Source organism: Vicugna pacos, chromosome 2 (assembly GCF_048564905.1).
Source record: "Vicugna pacos chromosome 2, VicPac4, whole genome shotgun sequence".
Classification (NCBI taxonomy): Eukaryota; Metazoa; Chordata; class Mammalia; order Artiodactyla; family Camelidae; genus Vicugna; species Vicugna pacos.
The window spans coordinates 10915587-10932745 of record NC_132988.1 but is presented as its reverse complement, the minus strand read 5'-3'; the positions used below and the strand labels follow the sequence as shown (position 1 = coordinate 10932745).

At 43.8% G+C, this 17159-nt stretch overlaps 1 protein-coding gene and 2 long non-coding RNA genes across 9 annotated transcripts in view; 2 read left to right on the top strand and 1 right to left on the bottom strand.

Annotated features, from left to right (window-relative positions):
• Positions 1 to 5012, top strand: part of LOC116276592 (uncharacterized) — a 38737-nt gene extending 33725 nt beyond the window's left edge. Inside the window, exon 4 of the long non-coding RNA XR_012079487.1 lies at positions 4881 to 5012. This is a non-coding gene — a long non-coding RNA (uncharacterized lncRNA). The remainder of the gene's footprint in view (positions 1 to 4880) is intronic.
• On the bottom strand, positions 1702 to 5022 carry LOC140700795 (uncharacterized). The gene is made up of 2 exons (XR_012079486.1): positions 4906 to 5022; positions 1702 to 3787 (listed from the first exon to the last, which is right to left on the bottom strand). It is a non-coding gene; the product is annotated as an uncharacterized lncRNA (long non-coding RNA).
• Positions 5023 to 6854: 1832 nt separating this feature from the next.
• LRAT (lecithin retinol acyltransferase) lies at positions 6855 to 15352 on the top strand. 7 transcript variants are annotated; one of them, XR_012079479.1, is made up of 4 exons: positions 6855 to 6906; positions 7205 to 7771; positions 7910 to 8042; positions 9567 to 9749. XR_012079479.1 is itself a non-coding variant. In XM_072975294.1 (4 exons), the coding sequence occupies exons 2-3, from the start codon at positions 7206 to 7208 to the stop codon at positions 8030 to 8032; spliced, it is 660 nt and encodes a 219-aa protein (XP_072831395.1). In that variant the 5' UTR covers positions 6855 to 6906; position 7205; the 3' UTR covers positions 8033 to 8042; positions 11502 to 11585. The 7 variants fall into 7 exon arrangements, 6 of the variants coding, with proteins under 6 accessions (XP_072831395.1, XP_072831385.1, XP_031525983.1 ...); XM_072975294.1 differs by lacking the exon at positions 9567 to 9749 and adding an exon at positions 11502 to 11585 and having other exon boundaries at positions 7205 to 7742; XM_072975284.1 differs by having other exon boundaries at positions 7205 to 7742.
• The last annotated feature ends 1807 nt before the right edge of the window (positions 15353 to 17159 follow it).

Below are 17159 nucleotides of genomic sequence, written 5' to 3'. Positions count from 1 at the left end.
GCTAAGACTATCTGAAGGGCCTGAGTAATTTGATTTTCATAGGCCCGTGGACCATGCACACTTGCAAGGGTTGAAAGAGCATCTCCGTCTACTCCAGCTCAAGACACTTTACAGATGAGGCCTCGTGACTCTCAGTGATCTCACAAACCATCAGCTATGAGTTGCAAAAGCTAAGACTGATGTTAAGAAAGTTCTGCATTCAGTTACCTGTCATTTCATCTTTACAATGTCTGTGTATTTAGAAAGGATTTTTGAAATATAACTAATAGCATGGCATTCACCACTGTTCCTGGTACTTCGCATTACTGGGGATCACCAGTGCTGACCTGTCTGGGGCATAGCAAAATCTGACTTCTCTGTACGGTTCCTGTATGAATACACTGGTGTGGTCATTACTTTTTGAATATGTAGCCAAAGGTTATTACTGTCACATTTGCTTTTGTTAACAAACCTGGGTCATCCAATATCCATGTTTACTGTTGCCTCACAATACTAAAATGAGAATCAAAAAGAAAGAAGGTGAATTTATAAGGTATCTGCTCCACGTTGTTAAGAAATGCCATGGCTTGTCATTTATTATTTGTATTTTAAACTGTAATGTGCTTTACTTGTCATGAGCATCTCAAAAATTTTAGTCACTCCTTGGTATTATGTCATTTGATCGTTTCTAAGATGGACTTTTGGGGGGTTTTGTATTCATGAGAGGCACCTTCAAATGGCAGGTTTTGTCTTTGTGTTTATGAACTGTAAAGGGCTTCCCTGGCATCCAGCAGCCAGAGGAGCAGAGATCTGCCTCTGCCTGCTGCGCTCACTTCCAAAGCACTCACGTACTTACTTCCTGCTCACCCCTGTGGCCCTGCGCTGAGACATCGGAGGGAGTCTGTGAGTAAAAGCATGCCTTTTGTCTACTCCGCATTCTTGGATGACTGTGCTGTCCAAGCAGAAAGAGAGAAGCACCTCTGCCTTACTCTGCTTCACTGATGCCTAACACAGATGATGTTAGAGATGATGTATCACTTTATGACCCTTGACACAATAGGTTTGATTCTGCTTAATCCTCAAAATTCTCCTCTGAAACATTCCCATTTTAGAGAGACGAAATGGAGGCTCAAAGTTGCCAATGACTGGTCTGAGTTTATTTAGCAATAAATGGCAACACCAGGCCTTACCCTCAGGGTTTCTGCCTCCTTCTCTTACATCACAGCTGCCTCAACCTGTTCTTAATTTATTAATAAACTGGATTCATTTGAGTCATGATTCTTTACAATATTAAATGTGAATTCCTTGTTTTGCTCCATGTTCTTAAGTTATGGTTGTCAAAAAACAACAACTAAATCCTGTCTGGCTGGAGCTGCTGCCTTTAACCTTTCTGAAGGACTAACTTTCCAGGGCAGGACTGGGGCCCTCATAATAAGGTGCTAGCCAGCCAGGAAGGAAGCTAGAAAAACCCCCTCCCAGGAGGTGATGGATTCCTGTCAGGAACACTCCGGGGAGCACTGGGTTAGGAGGCTCCATGAAAAGGTGTCTGTTCTTTTTCCTCTACCTCCGAAGGGTAGTTCAAAAGCCTTTATTCTCCATGCCCTGAGAGTCAGCTGGTTAGGGCCTCCATTTGTGTCCAGGGGGCCAGAACTGAGCATAGGCAGAGGAACTGAAGATAGACGGGTAGCGAGATCAGAGGAAAAACAAGTGTTAAGATGATCATAATGTCTGTGCCTGGTGATTTAATGATCTTAAAAAATATAAGAAAAACAACAAAATCATCCTAAAGGGGGACAATAATTCAAAAATACAAAGTTTAGAAAGCCAAGTGCACCAGGCTTAGGGAAAAGAAGGTGGTCTAAGAGGGAAGAAGTCTGAGACACCTCATTTAGGTTCCACTTCTGACTCTGTGCCCTCAGGCAGATGCCCAGCACCTGTGCCCTCCCCACCCCAGGCGCCCATTCCTGTGTCTAAGAGGGTGGAGGACTACTGGCCACTCAAGTGCTGGGGCCTTTCTGGTGAAGGTGTACTATTGACCAGAACCCTAACCAGACCTTTCTCACCATGGCAGTAAAATAACTTGGTGTTTAGCACTGGAACTCGTGGCACTAGAGGAGCATGGAAATAAAGTCCAAATTTAAAGAAAAGCTGTGGCGAACTGCATTCCCACTAGCAGTGTAGGAGGGTTCCCTTTTCTCCACACCCTCTCCAGCATTTATCATTGATGGACTTTTGAGCGATGGCCATTCTGACTGGTGTGAGGTGATACCTCATGGTAGTTTTGTTTTGCATTTCTCTGATAATTAGCGATATTGAGCATTTTTTTCATGTGCCTATTGGCCATTTGTAATGTCTTCATTGGAGAATTGCTTGTTTAGGTCTTCTGCCCATTTTCGTATTGGTTTTTTTTTTATTATTATTAAGTTGTATGAGCTGTTTTTATATTCTGAAAATTAAGCCCTTGTCAGTCTCATCTTTTGCAAATATTTTTTCCAGTTTGTAGGTTGTCCTTTTGTTTTGCTTATGGTTTCCTTTGCTGTGCAAAAGCTTTTGAGTTTAATTAGGTGCAGCTGTTATGGAAAACAGTATGGAGATTCCTCAAAAAACTAAAAATAGACTTATCATATGATCCAGCAATCCCACTCCTGGGCACATATCCAGAGGGAACTCTAATTCTAAAAGATACATGCACCCCAATGTTAATGGCAGCTCTGTATACCATAGCCAATACATGGAAACAATGTAAATGTCCATCAACAGATGACTGGATAAAGAAGTTGTGGTATAATTTATACAATGGAATACTACTCAGCCATAAAAAGAATAAAATAATGTCATTTGCAGCAACATGGATGGACCTAGAGATCATCATACTAAGTGAAGTAAGTCAGACAGAAAGACAAATATCATGTGATATCACTTATATGTGGAATCTTAAAAAAAAAAGACAAACTTATTTATAAAACAAAAACAGACTCACAGACATAAAAAACAAACTTAAGGTTACTGGGGGGTAAGGGGTGGGAAAAGATAAATTGGCAGTTCAAGATTTGTAGATACTGCTATATATAAAATAGATAAACAAGCTTATACTGTAGAGCACAGGGAACTATATTCAATATCTTTTAGTAGCCTATAATGAAAAAGAATATGAAAAAGAATATATATATGACTGAACTATTATGCTGTACACAAGAAATTGACATAACATTGTAAACTGACTATACACAAATATAAAAGAAAGAAAAAGAAGGAAAGAAAGAAAGAGAAAGAAAGAAAGGAAGGAAGGAGGGAAGGAAGGAAGGAAAGAAGGAAGGAAGAAAGGAAGGAAGGAAGAGGAAAAGCTCTGGGATCTAAGTTTAGGGTTGGATATTTCTCTGAGCTTCCAGGACTGGGCACAGCAGGTACTCAGTAAATGAATGGGTGACAGGTGGCTGAACTGATGGGAGGTCAGAATTCCCCAGTGGTGGTGGACCTGGGAGCAAAGAGCCTGCAGTTCAGTCCTGATCCACACTAACAAGGTGAGGAGACAGTTATAACCTCAGTTTCTTCTTGTGTAAAATGGAGACGACACCTGATAAGGTTATAAGGATTAAGTGAGAAAATGCTTATTAGTTTAGTGCTTCACACCCAGGAAGCCCAGGATATTGTGATCTTCTACTCCTCCGCAAAGGCATCTGAGGAAGAGGGAGTCTTCAGAGGTATGAAATCCACAGGTAGGAAGTCTGCTAGCCTTCCAGGCTTCTGCAGGACTCTTCCCCTTGTCCTTGAGGACAGGAACTCTTTCTTCTGGGACCCGCGATGGGATCTAGAGACAGGGGTGAAGCCTACAAGTTAGATGCCCCAATTTAAGCCTTCTTTGCGCAGAACCCCAACAGAACCTTGGCCGTAGGGAGAAACAGACCCCGGCCCGAGCAGAGCAGAGGGACCCACTCGCAGGTGGGGATGCTGCTGTCTTTCAACTTTGGACTTTGCGCTGGACGGTAGGGAAGCGGTGGCCAAGGAAAGAGCTGACAGTTGAGTGAAGCCCACATGTTGACCGGAAGGCCAGAACTCTCAGAATCTCCCCGCCAGATCTGGCGACTCATTCGAGTTCTTTCAGCCCATTTGTACACTGAAACTTGTTGCACGTAGCCACCTTTCCTACAATTGGGGAACAAGGGGTCTTTCTAGCCAGCCAGATTCACTTCTCGACCAATGACCGCTTCTGGTTTAGGAAGGAGAACGTTCTGGTGTTAGATTTCTCTTGGGCCTTTCCTTCTAATAGCCGTTGTCTTCTTTTAGTTTGGCTAAAATTGATTCAGGCAGGAAAATCTTAGTGGGAATGTGAGCTCATTAGTGTATACACATATTATTTATGAAGTGTGTCTCTAAGGAGCCATTAAAATGTGGCCGCTCAGCCATAGAAATACACATAATGCAGCCCTGAGAACGTGAAGAAGCGGCTTTTTGCAAGGGAAGATTTCAATGATTGCTGAAGTGTAAGGGAGGGGAGGGAATCAGTTCAGTCAACAAGAGCTCATTCGACGCTGCATTTTCTCAGCTGAAAGGCAGCCTAATCCTCGCTAAGCCCTCCTCGCTTAATAGGTTTGAGGAGATTTCAGAAACCGGACAAATGAAGATGTTCCACTGTCTCCTTTGAGTTTCCAGAAGCCGAATCCCCGGCAGGCAGGGCAGGAGGAGAGGGCTGCTTTGGGCAGTTTCATTGGGAAAATTAATTTATGTAATGGCATAATATTCTGGCTTGAAAATTGGGAGTTAACCCTGGCAAACAAAAACTTTCAAGAAACTATGGAGACAGCCCCCGCCCCATTAATTTCCCAAGGCAGCAGAATCCCTACATCTTGAGCAAAGTACTCCGATTCATGCCTCATTTTAATCTCATCTCCGTTTTTTTTCAGAAGCGGCCAAAATAATTAACCTTACCTGGAAAGAAAGAAAAACCAAACGTAAATCAGCTTGGCGTCGCCCACCTCTCCCAAAACGCCGTGGGAGTGCGGCCATCGAGGAGGGTCTCTAGGCGACTGCTCCGTAATATTTTCCTTTTTATCTGAAAAAAGACCTCTGTGGAGCCGTGAGCAGTTCCTCATGCTTTTTGTCCCCCCCGCACATTCGCCGGGTGCAGACGGTCGCAGGCATTACAGGCCGGGTTAGTGACCACTGGAGACGGAAATCGCTAATTACCGAGTCGCCTTTGATCTGCCCGGGCCGTTTGGCCTGTGACCCTGGAGGCTCCGGTGTCCGCGCTTTCCCAGAACTGGACCAGACCAGCGCGTCCTGAGCCTAAGGGCCCGACGTCGGTCTGGATCAGGCTTCTACGACTGCCCGGAGTTCCAGTCCATCCGCTGAGCTGGTGGGCTGCCGGTCGCTAACGAGCGCCTGCGTGCGGAGCGGTTTGATTCGTTTAAGCTACTCGCTAACTGCGCTTTTCTTTAAATTTTGGGATAAGACTGGGGAGATAAATGTCTTAAAAGATTTCCACGTGCATCGCCTCTCTCCCCTTCCCCACCTTCCTCTTTCGATCCGTTTGTGGGGAATGGAGTTTTCTTCTCTTTGCTGGGACTGTAGTGTGATTCGAAATCGTTTGGGAAATGAACAAAAGTCACCAGCAAGCGGGGCGACTGGGACAGAGCGCTGAGGGCAGACAGGGGGTGGGAGCAAAGGCCGGGCCTCGGAGGATAATGGGGAGCCGGCTTCCTCCCCGTCTGGTCTCCAGGGTCCCCTTCATCTTCCAGGTAAGATGAATGTCCCTTCATCCATCATCCGCAGGGAGCCCCTCCCCCAGGCGGGCGAAGAATCTGCTCGCTGACGAAACCTATTAGCCCCGCACTGGGCGGCTTTGTGGAGGCAAGCGAGGCTCTCCATTGTGGCCTTTGTCCGAGGAATTCAAGCATTTACATAATGTGTTATCGCGGAACTCTGCGCTGGGTCGGGACACCAAGTGCGGAGCCCAGGGCGGACGTCGTGACCGCAGCTCCCGGGCCCGGGCGCTCCCCAGGGCCCCTCGCCGGTGCACCTGGGGCCCGCCGCAGGCGCTCGGGCAAGGAACGCAGTGCCTCTTCCTTCCTCGGCCACCTCGGAGGGCTGCGCTTTAAAAGGGAGCAGCAAAGTTTCGGTGGGTGAACCGAAGCTGGGTCCATGTGACCCTAAAGTCGAAGAAATAAAATTTCGACATCAATCCGGCTCTCCGGGAGGACGTTGGGCGCTTCGCCGTTTTACTCGCTGACCGTTGGGAGCGGTGCGCTCAACGGTCACTGGTGCCTCGGAGCGCCGAGGCGCCTGGGGTTCCGATGGCTCGCGGGGTCGCTCCCTACCCGCGCGCCAGCCCAAAGCAAGCGTCCTTCGGGACTTTTAAAGGGTAGAAAGTTGCGCGATGTGCGGGACCACCGCTCTCCGGAGTTTAGGAGGGAGTCTGCAGGCTTTCGAGGCGCTCACACTTCTCAGAGTTAATGCAAACATTTGAGTAACACTTGTTCTCCGGGTATCCAACCTTTTAGAGGGAGGTGATTGTGCTCAGAAATCTCGTTTCAGGGGAATTTCCACCAAAAACGTCCCAGAAAGTGCCCAGAGCGTGCCCCACTCTAGACAGGTGCAGGATCTTTTGTGCGGCCACGCTCGGCCTCTATTCTCCAAACACGGCCGCGTAGAGGCGGGAAGTGCTAAAGTCTCGAATGCGACAGGAAGCCTGAGCTTGTAAAGGGGTCGCGGGGCGGAACCCCAGAAGCCGAGAGGCTGCTGGTTGCTTGCAAAGAGCCTCGAGTACCGGCCGTCCCCGCGGCGCTCCGCGCTCGCCGCCGGCGCCCAATCAGCGCTCTCGCTGGGTTTGTGACGGCGTTCAGCCCCGCCCCCTCGACGGCAATAAAAGGCCTTAGAGAATTCGCCACGCAGAGCACCGCGCGCGGCCCTGCGCCCCGGCCCGGCCACCAGGTGCTGGTCCCCGCCTGCTGCCTGCGGCGCGGGTCCCACTGTCCAGCCACCAGCCGCCGCCGCCGCCAGTTCCTTACCCTTCTCAGTCCGCAGTGCGGTTCGGCCAAGCCAATCTCCAGGCTTCTCCCTCTCCCTTTTTTCTCGCCCTCCCTCCTCCGCAGCCGGCTTGCCCCGCGGCCCGGAGCGGCTGGCTGGCAGGTGAGCAGCGGCGCAGCGCCCTGTCTCGCCAGCTCACCTTGCCAGTCCCGGCCGGCGCCCGAGGGGCGGCAGTCCCCCTAAAACTCTCTTTTCCCTGCAGGATGAAGAACCCGATGCTGGAGGCGGTGTCCCTAGTGCTGGAGAAGCTGCTCCTTATCTCCAACTTCAAGCTCTTCAGTTCGGGCACCCCGGATGAGAACAAGGCAAGGACCACTTACAGTGTAAACTCTTTCCTCCGCGGCGACGTGCTGGAGGTGCCCCGGACCAACTTCACACACTATGGCATCTACCTGGGCGACAACCGTGTCGCCCACATGATGCCGGACATCCTGTTGGCCCTGACCGACGACAAGGGGCTCACGCAGAAGGTGGTCTCTAACAAGCGTCTCGTCCTGGGCGTCATTGTCAAGGTGGCCAGCATCCGCGTGGACACGGTGGAGGATTTTGCCTACGGTGCCGACATCCTGGTCAATCACCTGGACAAGTCCCTCAAGAAAAAGGCGCTGCTCAACGAAGAGGTGGCTCAGAGGGCGGAGAAGCTGCTGGGCACGACTTCCTACAGCCTACTGTGGAACAACTGCGAGCACTTCGTGACCTACTGCAGGTTCGGCACCGCCATCAGCCCCCAGTCGGACAAGGTACGACGCGTGACTCGCCGGTGGGCTCGGTGAGGACGCCCCCTCCCATCCCTAACCTTTTCTCTCCCCTGGGTTTGAGCAGGGATTGAGTTCTAGACTTAGGAAGGAGTCCTCTGATCTTCCTCGGGGAGGCCAAGTGAATACATAAGTGGCAACGTGCCTTGCAGGATATCTCGAAATGCACAGTGAAAGAGTGTGGCAGTGCAGTACAGTTGCCAGCGATGCCAGAGAGCTGCCCAGTTATTGCTGCGGAAGTCATCATGGTGTCCCCCAGCGTAGCTGAAATATGACAAAGGGCAGGTAAATGGGACAGTCACAGAAAATCTGTCACCCTGTGCTTGCAACTTTACCCAAGAATTGCAGTTGGAAGGAAAGTGTCCAGAGTTTATATCTAATCTATAACACTGTATAGTACAAATGTTGCCCCTTTAAAATAAGGACGCATGCAGTTTCCCCCTAAGCTGCAGAGAGTGAATTTCCTTTGCTTAATAATAAACTACCAAGATTCCCATTAAGAAGACCTCCCAGGTAGATCCCTTCCTCCTGTGTCTGGGCTTCAGAGAAGTCTTTTCCTTGGTATTCTGAATTCTTTCAGTATTGGCTTTAATCCCCATCTAGACTTCCTCATTGTTAAGCATCCTTTACCCACTAGTCCCACAGATAGGTTAGTTTGTTTACAGGTTCCCCAGAGATCAAAACAATTGATTTTCAAGAAGAGCCATTAAATGTTGGAAGGTCGTTTTTATGGCTACTTTAAAAAGGAAAAAAAAAAGTTCGAATTTAAGATGATTACATTAGGTACAAACCCAAAGGAAAAACAGTGGATTTTTATTAACTTTTGAAACCTCTTCACTTGTAAAGTTAACATTTTAAGCCTGCAACTTCATTTGCAATTGGAAGCTTTCTCAGCCTTCCCTGCAGTGGCTAAAGAGGTATTGTTAATGTGTGCCCTTCACTGTGAAAACCTGGGCAATCACAAAAGAAGCTTCAGATTTTACTCTTCATCTTAGATATTTTGGGACCAAAGAATCTGAGGCCATGTAACCAATTTTCTATTGCTCTACATCTTAATTTTTGGACCCATATAGGAAAATCTTTCCTCTGTGGCAGAGCAGGAAAGTATAATGCTTGTATACATCAGTGTCTAAAACTCTATAGATTATTTATAAAGCCGCGTGAGACTCAATCTAGGAATTATTTTCTAAGTAAAATAAAAATACAATTAGAGCACTGTGCAGTGATTCAAGACTCACAGCTCCAGTCCAGGCCTGTCTAGAAATGAACTTCACCACATTTACAAACACTGGCTCCAAAAGTGTTCAAAAGGAAACACGTCAGATTTACTCAGGACCCAAAGCAAATCATTTCTCTAAGGAAAAACAGTATTTCTATCCCGTAATTAGGAGTTACCCTTTCATGGAACACATATAGCACTGTATTACATACTTCTACCAAAACACACACACACACACACACACACACACACACACACAACAGTACAAGTGCTTTCTTAAGGTAGTAAAATATTTAATCTGCATAAACAACTAGCTGGAGTAGTTTTTCATCTTTGGAAAGTTTGGAAGGTTTCACAGAAGTAGAGAAGTGTTTTAATTGCTATTTGCTGCATAGCACCTCTTGTGAAGTTGAGTTTTTGTCCTCGCTTTGAATGGTCTAACAAACAGCTTGGCCACAGAGTAGATTTCCTGGGGAGGGGGGAGAAAAAAATCCCCATCCCAAATATTCCAATTCTAAGGAGTGTTTTTGAACATGCCCTAAGAGAAGTAGGTCATTAATACTGAAGGAGGACTGGTTTCTATTTTTCAGAAGCATAAGGAATGACCTGATTCTGGGACGAATTGTGGAGTTCTCCATATATACAGCTATTATCAGCTCAACAGGAGAGTTGCAGAGTTGCCTCTTAAATCTGAGTTTGTGAAAACTCTCAAAAACGCTTTCCCTCATGAAAACACTGCAATTAATATAAACATGAACTCGGAGAGAATCTTATTTTTTTGTAGTGATGCTCTTTTTTTTTTTATAAGTTTAGAAATCAAAAAATTAAACTTTTATATTACTGTTAAAAATTTCAGTGTTTTGTAAACTATAAAGCCCTTTAATTAGTAACTATTACTATTCCTTATCCTTTTTTTTTTTTTCCTTTGCTGGTTTTCATTGCCAAAATAAATGCACAGACCCCTTTTAATTTCTGGGGATTCAGTGCTCCAAAGTGCCCTTACAGGCTTCTTAACACCTAGAAATACAAGACATTTTCCTACCTTTGAGAGATGCCTCCTGCACTGACAGCCAAGTGAACAAGACTAGGACATTCGAAATGAGATGCTCCTTGGGAAAATCTTTTGGGGAAGAGAGAGCCCAGAATGATACTGTGTAGGCCTTAATTAAAAATTATTGGGAAAAAAGATAAAGGAAGCATGACTGTATCAAGACGATATTCTCATTTACTTCAGTGTATACCTTCCCATTAATTGCTAAGCAACTTTCTCATTGTCCTGAAAACTTCATTCAGTTTCATTCTCATCACTTTTAAGATGGTGTGTTTGTAACTCAATGTCTTGTTAGTTTAGTTTAAAAGAGACAAATCATATAGTTGACATATAAAAAGAATGACATCTGGATAACCAACAGGAAATTTTGTATTTGTTGAGATACTGTATAAAGTACGGACAGGGACAACTTTACTGTGAAGATGGTGTGTTAAAATATATTGAACTTGTGCATTCTATCCATTAAGAATTTGGAAACCTAGCTGTCCAGGACTAAACAGGCCACTATAGGAGACCCTAAAAGCGTATAATGTCATGTCTAGAAAAGGAGCTTAAAACTCATATCAAAATGGAGTAATTAATTGCTACATTCTGCCCTGACAGTGAGGAGGTAGAGATAATTGTCAACTAATATAGCAGTCATAATAATCATTGTAATACCTTACATTTATACAGCGTGCAGATGAGTACAGAGGACTTCTGCAAAAAAGGTCTCATTCGATCCTCATAATAACCTCAGTATTCCCATTGCAGGAGCAGAGGGTAGTATGGACAGGTTAAATGGTTAGATGATCCAGAACTCAACCATAGCTATCTTCTCTGGAAATTAGTTTTCTAAGGAAGAAAAATTACACACATTAGAAGAATGCATTCCTCAGGGGTAAGGATCATGTTTAATTTATCTGTATTTGCAGCAGTCAATTTTGTGTCACATAACTGATTGTGAACATAACCTATTTTGGCAGGGAATGGGGTATGACAACCAAATCAGACTTTGTGTGCCTTTCGGTTTTGAGACTGATGAGAAAGTTATCATCATGAGTGTTACCAAACTGTAGGCTGGTGAGTTGTGGGAATTGAATTCACCAGGAATGATACACTAAATTCGATTTGCTCATTTAACCTTAGAATATGTTATTGTTATCGAGAGGCAGTTTAATATGGTTTTTAACCTTTAATCCTGAATAACTTTTATGTACTTACATTTTCTAGTTTCCTATAAATGTCCTATCTTTTCAAAGACAACTTTCAGGATTAACCTAGTAGCCTAAGTATCATTTCAGCTACTATGGGATGTGGCATCAAGAAACTGAACTATTAAGTAACATCTTAAATTCTTTCCTAAGATGTGAGAGAAATCTCCTCTGTCTGGCAGACAGAAAATAGCTGGGGAAACTCTGCTCTGCTGTTTGGGATAGGTGACTCTTCTTCAGTTTAGCCACCTTTTCTAATATTCTTACATTTTATTTTCCAGTTTTGTGAGAATGTGAAGATAATTATTCGCGATCAGAGAAGCGTTCTTGCTTCGGCAGTCTTGGGATTGGCGTCTATAGTCTGTCTGGGCATGGCATCATATACTACCCTTCCTGCAATTTTTATTCCATTCTGCTTATGGATGGCTGGCTAACTTCATGCCCCCATGTCAGTGTGTATTCGGTGTGTAGATACGTTCATATTTGTAGAGCACAAATCAGTATATGCATAGTCGAGAAAAATGCGACTGTAACACTGTGTTCCGGATAAAAATGTGATTAAGAATCACGCCAAGTGCTTACCATGTAAGCCCAAGAACAAAAGGCTTTCTGAATCTTCTCAGGCAGTTCCATTTTAAAGCATTGTGCAAATCTTCGAAACGCAACAACTTCTGATAGAATGCGTCGTTACAAGAAAACCAGCCCCTAAGATGATGGCCACAGGAGATAATTTGTGTTATTATTATTGTTTTCTCTCCTGTAATCATTGCTCTTCTCTGTTACGCCTGAATTTGAAGATTGGAAAATTTATTGAATAAGATCACTAAGTTTATTGTAAATTTATGTTGCTTCATTGAAAAATTTGTATTAAACTCAAAAGAATTTCCCTTACTCAGATGAAAACATGTTTGATGATTGGCCAAAAACAAAATCACAATTTTTTTTTCATGTATTATGTATAATTTCCAGTAAGTCAAGAATAATTTCATTACTTGAAACCATATTGGCAAAGTTAAGGTTTAATGATAAAGTAGTTGACCAGAACTATAGAAATCTGTGTTTTAGCTATTAGCGCTGCAGTATTATTTGATTTGGCTTTACTTAATAGGAGTCCTGGCATTCTTTTTTTTTCTTCCCCCTTTTATGTGTCACTATAGTTCCTTTAAACCACTCTGAGAGGAAAATGAATATAGGATTGAAGTAATCTGGGTACTTGGAGTGTGTGCGTGCCAATTAAATATACAGATATCCACATACACTCAGGCTGATGAAAGACAAGCTTAGTTCTTGATGGCTTTCTTATCATACAAGTGTGGTTAGTGTAAAGCATTGGTAGATGTGAACGTGAAGGCACGTTCCATCCATTCACTTAGGCTCTTGCACCCCCGGTGTAACTTGCATGTTTGTCATTGGATGATTTATCTTTTAAAGCACTTACTACTGTACCGTAGAATTTCTAAAAGCCCTGAGATTTGTTTTCTAGTCAGGCTTCTCCATTTTCACTGCTAAGTCAGTACGGTTTACATCCTTAAAAGAACGACGCTTCAGCAGTATATAAAACCCAAACAAGTGGGACCAAAGGAAATAACTGTTAAGAATAATTTTTTAGTGTCTTAATGCCACCAGGCATGTAAGTTGATTACACAGAGGCCGTTTTCATATCAGAGTTGTGATGTAGCAGTGTTCAAGCCAGCATGTAAGCACGTTTGCAAAATGACCAAATTCTAGAAATTAAACCACAAGCTAGACCTACATTCAAGTATTAAATGCTTTATAAAGTATCAAGAATCACAAGATAATGAGTCACATAATGAGTAGTATGAGGAGGGTGGAGTTGGTCACTCAGTAATCCAATCAGAATAAATTTAAGAGCAGATATTAGTGTATCTGATGGTTTATCACCACTAATTTACCTACCACGAATGTAGTGAGAGTTTAATAATAATTAACCTTTGTGTTTAATCATTTAAATGTTTTAAATAATTAAAACATAAAATGGCAATACCACAGGATAAAGTGTTCGATGGGCCTATTCCAGACATTGAAAATTATTTTTAGTGTGTCTACGTTACAAACAACCACTGTGAGACTCCACTGTATTAGTGGTTTTTCACTTCCTGTATATTATCCAGCAATTGTTTAAATAAATTCATTTAAAAAAATGGTGTACTCATAAATAATTAACACCCTTTGGGGCAGACTTTAGTGTTGCAGATAACAAAAACCACTGTCTGGTGTTAAATTTGTGTTCAAAGACCATGATCCTTCATTAAAAGCCAAAGGAAGTACTTAAGGTTGGAGTGAACATAGCTAGTCCTGACTCGCTTCGTATCCTCAAAGCCAGATTCAATTCATCCTTCATTTGTGTGCTCATTATGTGTCAGACCCTGACCTGGTGCAATTTCATGGTCTGCAGTTAATATCAATTTTTAAGGACTTATATTAGCGTAAATGCAGTGCTATGGGAACAGAGGCAGAAGAAATGAACTCTTCCTGAAGGGCAGGAGAAGTCAGGGTGAAGCAGGCAGTGCTAGCGTTAGGCTGCGTGGTCTCATTAAATGGATGTGTTTCACTACGTGTGGGAAGAGGGAACCGGAAAGGAGGGGGTTTTTGTGATTAAATGTTCCCACGACACTAGAATTTGTTGACCTTCTTAGGAGGAAAAGAGAGTTTTCATTTCGTCGTGCTCAGTGGGATCAGTTGTTTAACAAGGTAGGGGAAGAAGCGTATATAGAGCCTTGATCACGGTTAGAAAAGAAACCTTGAGCCGTGACTGCGTCTCTAATGAATCTCTCTGGGCTTCATTCGTTAAGATTCACACCAGTGGTCCTTCAAATCCCTTATATTTCTAAAATTCGATTGTAACTTGTGAAGCGATAATCAAGTCGTGTCTGATGCAGTTTTTGGTTGTTTATTTTGTTCTTTGCTGTGCCTAGCTAAAGGCTGACTAGGGCTCATTGGGGCTAAGATGAAATGCCGCACGTGTCAGGTACTATGCAGGCGCTGGTAATGAAAAGATGAACGAGATGTGGACCTTTTTCTCAAAGTTTATGGTCTCACAGACATAAAAGTACTGTTAAGACTTTCTGCAGTTCAGCTGATTAAAGGCACAGGAAAAAAAAAACTGGTTGATTGTCACTAATAAGGCCAAAATTATAGGCACTGTGCTAAGACTTGAAAAATGGGAGTGTTTTCTAAAAGGACAGATTTAGGGCAGGACATTCTGTGCCTTGGGGACAGCATGAGCAAATGTGTGAAAGTCGCCCCCACCACACCTTGGCACATACGTGGGAGGTACTTCACTCTTCAGTGACTGAAAGCATGAAAAAACTGCATGGGGCATCCAGGCAAATGCAAGTGGTTTCAGAGGTGAGAGCATGGCCAGGCTGATGAGGAGAGATTCCGGAAAAGGAGAGCAGTGATCAGGGGGTTCAAGGCTTGTGTAGATCAAGAAGTTCGGATTTTATGAACAGGTAATGGAGATTCAGGATTCAGAGCGGTAATTCTCAAGAGCATGGAGGAAGGCTATGGGTGGGGTGTGGGTCAAGACAGAACAAGGGGATCTTAAGAGACTAGTTATGGCCCTCAGTCTCTCAAACAGTGGACTGTAATTGTAAGAATGGAGAGCAAACTGGTCAAAGAAACATCAGGAGACTTTAGCTAAATACTTCTTTTTGACTCATGAATAACTCTTGCTGGAGTGTCAGAGAGGAGTTGTGTATCCTTTCCTCTAGAAAGTTGGTTCCTGAAAAATAAATAAATGTGGTGACCATGTGGATATTGGATGTTCTAGCTCTTTGTTCTGCTAGATATGTTTTTTTCAAAGGACAAGCCAAGAAGTATGGATTTCTTGTTTAAAAAATTATTTGTTTCAGAATATAGATCTATTTCATATTTTTCCATTTTCTATTTCATACCTTGATTGTCAAGTATCAAAAATGTTTTCCAATGATATCAAAGTTTATGCCAATGGCAAAAGTCTTATTATAGATGAGAAGTATCTAAGAAATGATGATTGCTAATCTTCTGTTTTATATGATCTATTTAGAGACTTTTATCTAGATCTGTCAGCTCAACTAATTTTATATTTGATATACATGCATGTTTAATAAAATCAGTTTTGCATACTGTCCTCTCTTGCCTCTGAGTTTGAAATACATAAAAGTAGGTAACACTTTTTTTGAACACAGTAACCTGGAAGTTTTTGCTTCTTGGAGCTTTCTCTGCTGAACGGAGTTTTATATATTTAAAATTAAACTTTTTGTGGAGCTACCTTCAGATTGATATAATCTGTGTTATCCACATCTTGAAGCCTACCTTGACTATGGAAAAAGGTTCTGTGTCCTATTAAATAACAAATCCTTCTCTGTTCCACAAAATCAGGCAATGACAACAAATAATCAGAGCCACGGGCATGAAATCTCTAACCAGATGTGTAATGTTACCAAGGCAGCCTGTGGCTCTACACTGGCCACGAGTGGGGTGGGGTGGGGACGGGTGGGGACGAGGTATCAGTAGGAGCAAGTCCCAGGCCAGTTCTGAAATGCATTCACAGCATGACAAGGACCACAGAAGTTCCTGGGCTGAACCCTTAAACATCTCATCACAGTTCCGCTGTGGAAAATCAGACACAGTTTGAGATACTTTGTGATTATGCAAATAATTCGATCCAGAGCCAAAGCTTGACTCCAGCTTGCTTTCCACTATAACCACATCAGCTCCCTGAGGTCTCCCATAACTTGGACAAGCTTTCCTTCAGTGAATGTATTAATTTCTTGCAGACCCTCTGCGTAGTCCAAGCAGGGCCACACAAGAATGAAATAGTTAGGATCTCAGTCCGGTAGTTCCTCAATCTAGGGAGAAAGAATAGCAAGTAAATCAATTTCAAAACAATGATAAGCTTGTACAGGTGTCAGAAGAACAGGAGCTAAGACCTGTCTACTGGGGGCAGTCAAGGAGAGGGATGGCACAGAAGTCTTCCTTGACACCTTAACTGAGCCGTAAAGAACACAAGTCTTTACAGTGAGAGAGGATTCCCTCTTCCGGGCCATTGCAGGCACCTGGAGCAGTGAATACAAAGGGACAGAGTCCTGAGAGCCCTCTTGTAGTTGGATTGCTGCTAGTCAGTAAGAATAATCATCTGTGTTTATGTCACTGCATTGAGAGAAAGATGCCCAGTGCTGTTACAGAGAACACACCGTTCCTTTGAGGAAGGACGACTCTGCTCAGGTGATGCTGGAGACAGGAGGCAAGATCACAGAGGACTTTACACTGACAGTCTTGAGTGGAAAATGTTTCCTAAACTTTCCAAAGGTAAGTCTAATAAGCACGCGATTTTTGTGAAAAGCATAAATATGGGTGAAATTTGGTTGTGAGGAAGAGAAACAGACGTTTTATGGCTAGAGGTTTATTTAGGGATACATGAAAAAGTGGGAGGTTAATTTTTTTTCATGGCGATACTGGGGATTGAACCCAGGACCTCGTGCATACCGAGCATGCACTCCACCACGTTAGCAACACCCTAGCCACCTGCCCCCACATTGAGCTTTGAACTGCTACTCCTCTGCCTGCCTACCGACTGCTACTAACTCTCAGTGTGCCATTGCTTCTGCTGCCCTATAACTGTCTTTACACCTCTACTTTGTGTTTCTTCCACTTCTGCTCCACATGCCGCATCCCTGTCTCTCTAAAACTGCCAAAGGATCTGATTAGGCTGACTAGTTTAGATGCACTATCGGTGCTCACAGTGAACAAAGTTCTCTAGCCAGGCTGCCTTATGGGGCATTGAACACTCTCCTATCCTTTAGGTCAGATATGGTCTGACCAGGTGACCCCCTTGGGTCAGCAATCAGTTGTTGTTAAGTTGCACGACCATGGGCTTCAAGGCACGCAGAAGCTACTCTAAAGGAGCTACTTGCAGCTGATTTTCCTTTGAAGAC

Excerpts from the sequence above, each read along its gene's own strand:
- LRAT (XM_031670123.2), top strand. The coding sequence starts at position 7,206 with ATGAAGAACCCGATGCTGGAGGCGGTGTCCCTAGTGCTGGAGAAGCTG. Across the intron at positions 7,743-11,501 it reads TCAGCCCCCAGTCGGACAAG|TTTTGTGAGAATGTGAAGAT; the intron begins GTACGACGCGTG and ends TTTATTTTCCAG.